Genomic DNA, 9,792 nt, shown 5'->3' with positions numbered 1-9,792 from the left:
ATCAAGACTGTCTTCATTGTTTTTGACAATTGCTTTGTTGGAAATTTGATTCATTTCAAATAAAAAAAAAGACTTAAAAACAATAAAAAGTACGAGGGCTTAAGGCCAATGCTTTCATTTCTACTTTGTATTAAATCCTGAATTTGTGGAATGCTTTGAATTTTTTGTTGCTTATATGTAAATATATAAAACATCTTGAAAAAATTATTCTTATGCATAACAACTAATAATGCATAATCAAAGTTTTTACTGTTTATTGAAGTCCTGGCTTTAATGTACTTGAATACTTTAATTTCTGTTTATATGATTTAGTCAATAAAATTGTTCAGAAGCAAACTAAACAGTACATATTTTGCATTATGGACACTTAAAAGGCAACATGATACATATGCAGTACACAAAGAGGAACTGGAACTGAAGGGGGCCTTGAGCTTTCTTTTGACCCTGGGCTCTGTAGTAGGTAAACGTGGCCCTGTGTATGTGTAGCATCAAGCTGATTTTATTTACCATAAACACAAAACTCTGCCAGTGCCATCTGATCAGCTATGAAATATAATCTTAGCATAAGTCTGCTAAATCAAATCCAGAAAATGTTTAATTAGCCGGGTATTTTCATACACTGTTAGAAAATAATTGCCTCCAACTTAAAGTCCATGTACCGAAAATAGCAGAATGATGAGCCAACAACTTCACGCAGCTTGGACGGGTTTCATGCGCTGTCCCACTCTGATTCAACATTGATTAACTCTCAAATGGTGTGAAAGCAGAAGGAGAGTGTCTCTCCCTCTGCTTTTAGTTTTCTGAGGAAAAAAAATCTTTTAAACAAACTTAACCAGTGTCTTCTGAACTTTCCTTGCTGCAAGCAAAGCAAAAGAGTGAGGCCTCTGTGACAGCTACATCTGCACCTACATCATGCCTTGTGTTGCATCAGCCCTGCATCAGATTCCACACGGTGAGTTTTAGCCATAAATCATGGGGGCTCGTGTGTAGCATGAAGCAACACATTTGGAGATATTTCACCTTAGAGCTTCTTTCCTCATCTGAATACAAATATTGACCACTGCAGAAAACGTACTGTTTGTGTGAGGGATTATTGCAGAAAAACTTCCACAGCCGCTGAATGCACTATATAGAAGCCTGATAGAAGGCTATAGACTGAATAATCCGGGAAAGGATAATAATAATAAACTCTTTGTCCTTCCTTGATGCATCCCCCCCCACCCCCACCCCCCCGCCATCCCCCTCTATCAGTACGCACACACACGTGCACATTATAGCCTCCTGCAGTGGGATTCTCAGTGCATCCATCCCCCAATTACACCGGGACAGAGTGATAAACGTCCACACTGGGAGTTTGGGCTAGAGAGATGTGCATATGCACGCATATGGTATTAATAAGCCCATTTGGAATACATGATTCAGTGATTATGTAATTGTGCTAAAGCATTTTTGTTTTGTTTTTTTTCTTCTTTCACTTGACCGTAGCCAAATCATCCTGAAAAATACAATACTATGAATATTATAATAATAATAAAACAGATAAAAAGAAAAAGAGCCATCTGCCCGCATTTTAAACAATTTGTCAATGCACTGCTCAGATCCTTGTTGAACCTCAGTAAACTATAAATGATTTCCTCTTTCAACATTGGCATCAGAAAAATAAATAATGTCAAAAATCGTCAGTACTGCGACATCCCATAGGCCACTAATACTGGGCAACTGCACGCACTTCTTGGCTATGATTCACATCCCCTGCTACATGTATGACACATCCACAGTTACACTCAGTTCCAGGACTCCTCATCTCCCAAATGGTGCCTTCTGTTCTCATTCTGGGCTTCTATGAAAAGCTCCAACAAAAGAAGAGGACCCAGAGCATTGGATTTTTTCCCTTTTTTGTCATTGAGAAAAGGCAGCTGGCACCGCATAGAAAACTCAGTACAGTTAAATACCGTAAAATAGACGTTTTCTACAGGGAAAAAGTCGATTAAAATAATATAAATTCATAGTTATTCCGTTTGAGTTCAGAATTAAGTGTCGCATTAAGGTGTCTGATGTGGCACAGCCCCCCCCCTCCCCCGACACACACAGACAGACACACACACACACTGCTTCCATTCTTTTGATTCCTCTCCAGAAAGATCCGTGCCCATCTCAGTTCTGGAACACTGAATTCCTAAATGGTGACGCTTGCTGCACACTGAAAATGGTGGCACAGTGCATCCTCTGCATTTTTATAGATCTACTTTGCATATTGGATTTAAGTGGGTCAAGTGAGAAGTCAATTAACAAACAAGCACTTGAAAGACCGGAGAAAAAAAGCAGATTTTGAACATGTTTTCTTATATTTTTAAACTTCTTGACTTACAAAACTGTTTGCATATCAAACAAACCTATTACGTTTCAACACCAAAAACATAATCCAGCACATCTTTATGTTTCATACCCGCTGACTTTGCGAAGATGTTAAATGATGTTTATATAAAACACCTGCTCATCCATTGACAGACGACAATGTGGATTATGTTGTCGCGGTATAATTGCAGAAGGCCAGCCTTACATAATGGTCATTGATTAATACCCATTGATTTCAATTCTCACTGACGACGCAACCTCCCCTTTAAGTGGAGCACGTATACACTGTCTTTATCTTCTTTGACTGAGTGCACACCATAGTCTGATCTGGTCAGCCGATATATTGTTAACTGATTATGGCATAAAACGACTTTTAGCTGTGGGAAAACTCTCTTGATTGCACATCTAAAACCCACATGCTGAACCAAAAACCCAAATGGCCTCATTCCACCTTCAGTTTCCGCATAAGCACATTATATGAACCTGACATCATGTTTATTTGATGACGATAACATAGTTTGGTCAATATAGTGCAATAAGTGCAAAGCAATCAAAACAAAAGAAACCCATAATCAATAGAGAATTTGCCAATGCTCGTATAAAAATAGGTGTTACATTGATTAAAATGCCAGTATTACACAACATAATTAATACTTCAAATATCATTTATGAATTTTCGTTTTGATAACATATCAATCCTACATATTAAGAATGAATAGCCATATTCATTTTTAATATAATAATCTCCTTTATGAGAGCTCAATGAAGGCGAACTTGCCTTCCATTTCCAAAAAGTGCAGAAAGCATACAAAGACACTTCTTTTTTCTTTTTTCTTTTTTTTTTTTTTTCATCTTCTTCAAATGACGCAGTCTGTTTTGGACATTGGGGTGTGCCACTTTCCGAGAAACAAAAGAAAAGAAAAACAAAAAAGAAAGAAAGAAAAGCCACTTTTACAATGCAGAGCTACAGTAAATGAAACTAGAAACATAAGCCTTTTTCTGGAGGATGATGGAGTATGATGACACAGGTAATACTGATGAAGAATCAAAAGTTTTGAAAAGACATGGCAGATTATATCAATAAATACTTACTTACAGACTACAGCAGAAAATAGTCCTACACAGTTTTGATGATCTGCTGTACAATGTGTTGGGGTTTTTTTGTTGTTTGTTTGTTTTTTCTTGTATGTCCAGGTGTGATTTTTATAAACATCTCTTTTTCTGATTCACAATATATCTTATGTATGGTTATATTCCTGAAAATGAAGTTGGGTAAGATTTACCTGTACACTTACATTTTTGTGTGTTATTCAATCTTCACCATAGAAAAATAGATTTTGCATCATCAGTTAAGCAATTTTGTTCATCCATGTCTCGAGAAAGCTGTATCCATTCCTGTAATGTCATGTTTCTGAAATAAGAATAAGATTGTTCGGCACACCCCGTTTCAACTCTTTCTCTTTTGCTTGTTTGTATTTGTGCCAAGGCACCCTAGAAACTGAGCCACTGTTTCAAGGAGGGTCGAGAGAGAAAATGCTTCATTATGCTCACGACTCTGTTGCTCAGAACTGGCTAAAGGTGGTCTGTTTCTCAAGAACTTCGAGGTAATCAGGCTCAGACTGCAGTTTAGCTTTTAGCTCCAAATACTCATTCCTGTTGGGCTCGACATAAACAGTACTGGGTGCTGTGCCATAGAGCACTGTTTCTCTTATTCTCTCCGGGTGCAAGAACTGACGTCTGACATCAAAATTTGGGTTGTACGTGTATGACACGGGCCCCGTATACTTGTACTCTAAATTGGCCCCAGCTGGGATTGATGGGATGGACTGGTGGGGTGACTGCTTATCGGGTTCAAGGATCCCTCTGAAGAAATGGTCTGCATCCTGCACAGGGGAAGGGTTTTCACGTGGCTCGATGGTGCTAACACTGTATGAAGGGCTCCTCATCGTACTACTGTCCCTCTCATCATCTGGGGTACTCCTGTATGTGACCTTGAGCTCATGGAGGTCACGGTAATCCTCCACTGTGTTCCCTTCCCTTGACCTGTAAATGGGATTTTTGCACATATGGCCCATTGGATGGGGGATATATTCATATACATGACCAGCCGGGGCCTTAACTTTAGGTCCAGAGCGGTTGCTGTAGAGGCTGTACTGCAGGTTAAAAGAGCTGACGTCGGAGTTGTTAGTGCTAGTACGGTCACTCTGTGACTTTTTACGCTTTTTCATGACCACAACAAAGAGCCCTGCAGCCACAAAGACAGACATGATGAAAACAAGCAGGAGGCTGAGGATAAGGACGGAGAGGGGGACGGTGCTGCCACGGGGTTCCAACCTCCGAGTAGCACCTGTGGTGACAACGTGTTCGTCCATGGGCTCCTCCGTAGGTGGAGTCGGCGAGACATAGGCTTCGGAGTAATCTGGGCAGAGCTGCTCTGACGGGACAGAACGCAGGTCCATTCCTGTGTGGCGTTTTGGCGTCTTGCACACGACCTCATTAACCACAGTGCCTGCACTGAGCTGCTCGAGCCATATCTTCATCCCCACTATGTCGCAGGAGCATTCCCAGGGGTTCTCAAACAGATCTATCTGCAACAGCAGCTTGAGCTGATCCAAAACACCACTCACGGGGAGGTTTTGGAAATGGTTGTTACGCAGATTAAGCCTAGACAGGGAGAGGCTGGAAAAGATGCCCACAGGTAAAGTTTTCAGGAGGTTGTTGTTCAGGAAAAGCAGCTGCAGATTAGGGAGATAGCGGAAAGTGCCCGCATCGACCTCCTTGATTTTGTTGTACTCTAAATAAAGATATTGTAAGTTCTGCAAACCAAAAAACATTTCTCCTGTGAGCCTGTCCATGAGATTACCATTCAAATACAGCCTGCGCAGGTTGGTTAAATCCCCAAAAGCCCGGTCGTGGATCAGAGTTATCCTGTTGTTTCCCAGGTGAAGCAAATCCAATCCAGTGGCGTCGACAAAATCTGATCTCCGCACCACAGGGATGTAATTTCCAGTGAGATACATTTTTTTAGGATTGTATGGCTTGGGTTTTAGGTCAGAAATGCTTTCAATCTTTCTCTCTTGGCAGTTGACATTTAACCCAATTTCAGATATCTGCAGATTACATGTGCAGGCAGTGGGGCAGTCCAAAGGCACAGGAGATTTGGTCTGAAAAGCAATAATGGGGCCATAGTTGTATGGATTGCCGCCTGGTATTCGGGAGGTGGGCTTTAACCTGGTTCTGTTCAATTGCCGTGTGCCCTTGGTAGGCCTGGAAGAAGACCTTAAAACAGCCGAGGAGGTGGCAGAGGCTGTGACAGCGGCTGGTGTGGTCTGGTAGTATCCATTAGTGCTGCTAGGCGGCGCAGGCCTAACTGTGTCTTCTAGGGGTCTTCTTGGGCAGAGTTCCTGCTTTGACACCTCATCCAGGTCTCTTCCATGGAGCCTGAATGGCGTCTCACACACCACTTCTCCCACCAGAGCTGTGTAAGCTATACTCTCCAGCCAAGCCTTCAGAGCAATGAGCTCGCAGGAGCAATTCCACGGATTCTCCTCCAGTTGTAATTCCACAACTTTGTCCATATGCTCTAGGAGGCCAATATAGGGGAACATTTTTAAGCGGTTCCCTCTCAGATCCAAGTGCGTAAGGGGGACATTCCGGAAGATGTTGGGAGGAAGGGCAGAGAGCAGGTTGTCGTTCAGAATCATCACTGTTAGTTGGTGTAGTTTGCTCAGGGCGTTGGACTCTATGTTTGTGATGAAATTATAATCAATCTGTAGGTATTCCAAGCTCTCAAGTCCTTTAAAGGTTTCATCTCTCAGAACTTCTATCTTGTTGTTATTCAGGTGCAACCTTTTTAATCCCTGGAGTCCATTGAAGGCACCCGACTCTATCTCAGAGATATCATTGTTCCCCAAGTGCAGGATGGTCACCCCGGTGTAATTGATGAAATCATCGACCGACAGCTTCTTCAGGAGGTTCCCCGTGAGCAGGAGGTGGTACATGGAGTACTGGACAGGGCTGATCTCCGTCAGCCTGATGATCCCCCGGTTCTCGCAGCTCACCGTCAGGATCCCTTCCTTCTCCTCGCACGTGCACAGGTTTCGGCAGATCTCCCCATAATTGTCATACATCTCAACCAGCCTCAGAGATGATGCAATCAGAAGTATTATTTTTAGGATCCAGATATGCATTTTTCCTGGGAGAGGATGCCCCAGCTCACTCAAGTGCAGTACCAGTATGAGGTGTCATCTAAGGAGGGGAGAGAAAAGGACGAGTTGTGTTTTATACAGCATGGGCACAGGTGCAATATTTACAGAAATGCAAATTTGCCTAAACGAGCAAACATTAGATGTATTCATCACACACACACAAACACACACACATATTTTTCCAATATGCAGATGTGTTATGTCAGCATCATTTTGATTTTGAAAGTGGCAGAAAACAAGTTGCGTGTTTAACAACTGCATGCATAAAGAATGTTGTATTTAAATTAACACAAGTATCCGCTATTGGACGGCCACTGCGCATTTTTTGATAGCTCGCCTGAATTCCAATCCATCTTGTTAGAATAAGAAGAAGAAAAAGAAGAAGCTATCGCCATCCACCGTTTGCAGACTCGGAGATTCGAGTATTTGTTAACAGATGACAGTGGAAATACGACAAACGACACTTCTTGTCAGGTAATCTCGAGTCACATTCCTTGTGAGATGGGTGATTGTTGCATTTACGGTCTCTGATATTATTATTATTATTATTATTATTATTATTATTAGTATGTGTAAATGTTTGTTTGTATTTTCCTTTGAGGATTCAAACTCACATTAAAACCTCGAGAATGAACTCCTATCTCCGAACTACAAAGATACCTCACTCACCCCCCATACCCGACGACTTGGGGAAACTGTCGGATCCCTTCTCTCCACCTCCACAACATGAGGATAAAAGACGGGGGGGTGAGGGGGGTGTTTATTCCTGTGTTATGATTAAAAACCGTCCTCGGTGCGAATAAAAATAAAATGCCGGTTCCCTGATACCAATCGACAGGGAGAAGCAGACAGTCCTCATCTCTGTAGAAAAATGGATACACATATATATATCCGGCCTGCCATAGAAAATGTGAATATGAGCCTACAAGGCGACAGTCGCAGCCCTTCTTCTTCTTCTTCTCCTTCTTCTGCTGCTGCTGCCCACGGGCGGAAAAAAGAGGGAAAAAAAGAAAAGAAAGATTGAAAAGAAAGAAAGGAGAGGAGTTGATCAAAGGCAAATCTCGCGGAGGATCTCTGATCCAAACTACATTTTGACGTGGAGTAAATAATTCTATAATCAAGTATTATGTATGGCATCTGCTATATAGAAGGTTACAGATCTCTCTCTCTTTCTCTCTCCCTCTCTCTCTCCGCCTCAGACGCGCGCGTGCACACACGCGCGCGCGTGCACAGCAGACGCACACATTTGGGTCTGTGTGCGTTCCTTAAAAGAGCACAAAAAGCCCACACATCGCTCCATAAATCACCCCCTCCCTTCCCCAAAAAATCAAAATAAAATAAATAAGCGCAATTTTAACGCACGCACACAGGTAGCCTACTCCACCACTGAGGTGTCAATCAAAATGTTTGAAATATTTCAGTTTAACACCATTTCAAATAAATAAATAAATATTTGTTTCTAAAAGCCAGGCTCACGGAAATAATGGAGATATAACTTGGAACGCCAGTGCATCAGCGCGCCTTGTCTTTGCAGAGCATCCGTGTGCGGATGCAGCAGGCTTTTTTTTTAAAAAAAAAAACGGGATGCTCTAACTGGAGCGCAGAAATGCGGGCTCTGTGCTTGTTACTGGCACAGCGGCCGCAGACACCTTTCTTAAAAGCATCTTTAAATCCGGGATCAACTTCAGTAATGTGACTGAGGGTGGAAGCAGGTTTCAGCACCACGGAGAGATCCCCCCCTCCACACACACACACACAGATACACACTCACCCCTCCTCCTCCCAATAAAAAAAGAATACGTTAAAAAGGCATAACGTCTCAGCTGAGACAAGCAGTTAAACCAAAAGAAAGGGGGGGAAAAGAAAAGAAATCAGGGTTTTCTTACCGTGCTGATTCCGGTAAACGCCAAAACATGCCGAAAATCACGGCTGTGTCCGGTCTTTTCCCCCCAGCCACAGTGAAAACATGGATTTCGTGATTTCACTGTCCGCCCTTCAGCCGGATGGTTAAAAAATATAAAAGAAAAAGGAGGAAAAGAAAAGAAAAGAAAAGAAAGAGGAAAGAAAAAAAATCAACTCAAGTCTCCGCGGTGTTTAGCTCCATAAACCAGGCATAGACGAGCGCGGGTAACGTTCTCATTCACGCCGATGATGTGACAGCCAGCGCGGCGAAACGGGCTCCGGTGCTCTCCCAGCGCCGACTGAAATTAGCAGTGTCATCTCGGAAAAAGAGCCAAAACCAAAGTTGGAACATGGTCGGGAGGCGAGGGGGGCGAATAAAAACGCGGTAATCCCACATCAGACAGGACTTGCCGCATGCATTTTAACTGTGACTTTCATCCATGCGCACTGACGAAGGAAGCGGCTCAGAGAGAGGCACGAATCCCCCCCACCCCTGTCTGCTGCCAGCGGTGCGGCTCCTACCAGTTTATGTATAGATCTGCCCAAGGTCTCTTTATTTCAATTGCCAGTGCGTCCAAATCGACCGGAGATCAATGTTCCTCCAGTTGCCGCCTCGGCTGCGAGAATCCGATCCCCCCCTTTCCTCTTCTCCTTCTTCTTCTTCTGTTTTCTGCAGTTCTGTTGCTCCTGCTCATAGGATATCCTATGTACGCGCGCGCTTCATCTTTCCACCCAACGTTGTCAACTAGTGGAACTTGATCTCGGTTGGTTGGTGCAAACAGCCCGTGCCCCGCAGCGAAGGACGTATTATGAAATAATTACCATAGCATGACAGTGAAAGTCGTGAAAATGCATAAATCCCCCCCAATCTCAGAGACTGTCACAGCACGGAAATGAAAAGCAATTTAATGCGCGCAATAGTCTTTAAGGGGGGTGGTTTAGGAAGGGGAGGAGAGGGGGGGTGCAAGCTGTGGTAATGTGGAGGAGGCGGGCTGGTGGCGCTGGGGAGGGGTGATGATGATGATGTGTGTGTGTGTGTGGGGGGGGGGGGGGGGGGGGGGTGGAAAAAGAGGGAGGCTGGAGGAAGAAGACCCGTAGAGGGCAGCATAATGATGAAAAAGGCTTCTTGGCAGGACTTGCATTCTCAGGCTGCACTTTGTAACTCGCTGTCTTTTGATTTAGCTGCAACAACCATTTGATTTGTCACTCAGCAGCGATTTAGCTGTTATCCACCAAGCCTTCCTCCACGCTTTTGAAAGTCACAGCTGGACACAGTGGGAGCTCTTCATTTGTCATTAAATGGCCACAGTACCCCCCTTGATTTCCT

At 43.4% G+C, this 9,792-nt stretch overlaps 1 protein-coding gene across 3 annotated transcripts; it reads right to left on the bottom strand.

Annotated features, from left to right (window-relative positions):
• Nucleotides 1-1,284: 1,284 nt before the first annotated feature.
• Nucleotides 1,285-9,359, bottom strand: slitrk5 (SLIT and NTRK like family member 5). Of its 3 annotated transcripts, none has more exons than XM_006795684.3 (2): nt 8,450-9,359; nt 1,285-6,603 (listed from the first exon to the last, which is right to left on the bottom strand). In XM_006795684.3, the coding sequence occupies exon 2, from the start codon at nt 6,543-6,545 to the stop codon at nt 3,918-3,920; it is 2,628 nt and encodes an 875-aa protein (XP_006795747.1). In that variant the 5' UTR covers nt 6,546-6,603; nt 8,450-9,359; the 3' UTR covers nt 1,285-3,917. The 3 variants fall into 3 exon arrangements, with proteins under 3 accessions (XP_006795747.1, XP_006795749.1, XP_006795748.1); XM_006795686.3 differs by lacking the exon at nt 8,450-9,359 and adding an exon at nt 7,233-7,269; XM_006795685.3 differs by lacking the exon at nt 8,450-9,359 and adding an exon at nt 7,178-7,262.
• Nucleotides 9,360-9,792: the final 433 nt, after the last annotated feature.

The sequence above is a fragment of the Neolamprologus brichardi genome, chromosome 23 (assembly GCF_056152115.1).
Source record: "Neolamprologus brichardi isolate AB-2024 chromosome 23, ASM5615211v1, whole genome shotgun sequence".
NCBI classification, from domain to species: Eukaryota; Metazoa; Chordata; class Actinopteri; order Cichliformes; family Cichlidae; genus Neolamprologus; species Neolamprologus brichardi.
Note: the sequence above shows the minus strand (reverse complement) of the source record. Positions and strands in the feature narration are given on the sequence as shown.

Coding starts and splice junctions, on each gene's coding strand:
- slitrk5 (XM_006795684.3), bottom strand. CDS start 6,545: ATGCATATCTGGATCCTAAAAATAATACTTCTGATTGCATCATCTCTG.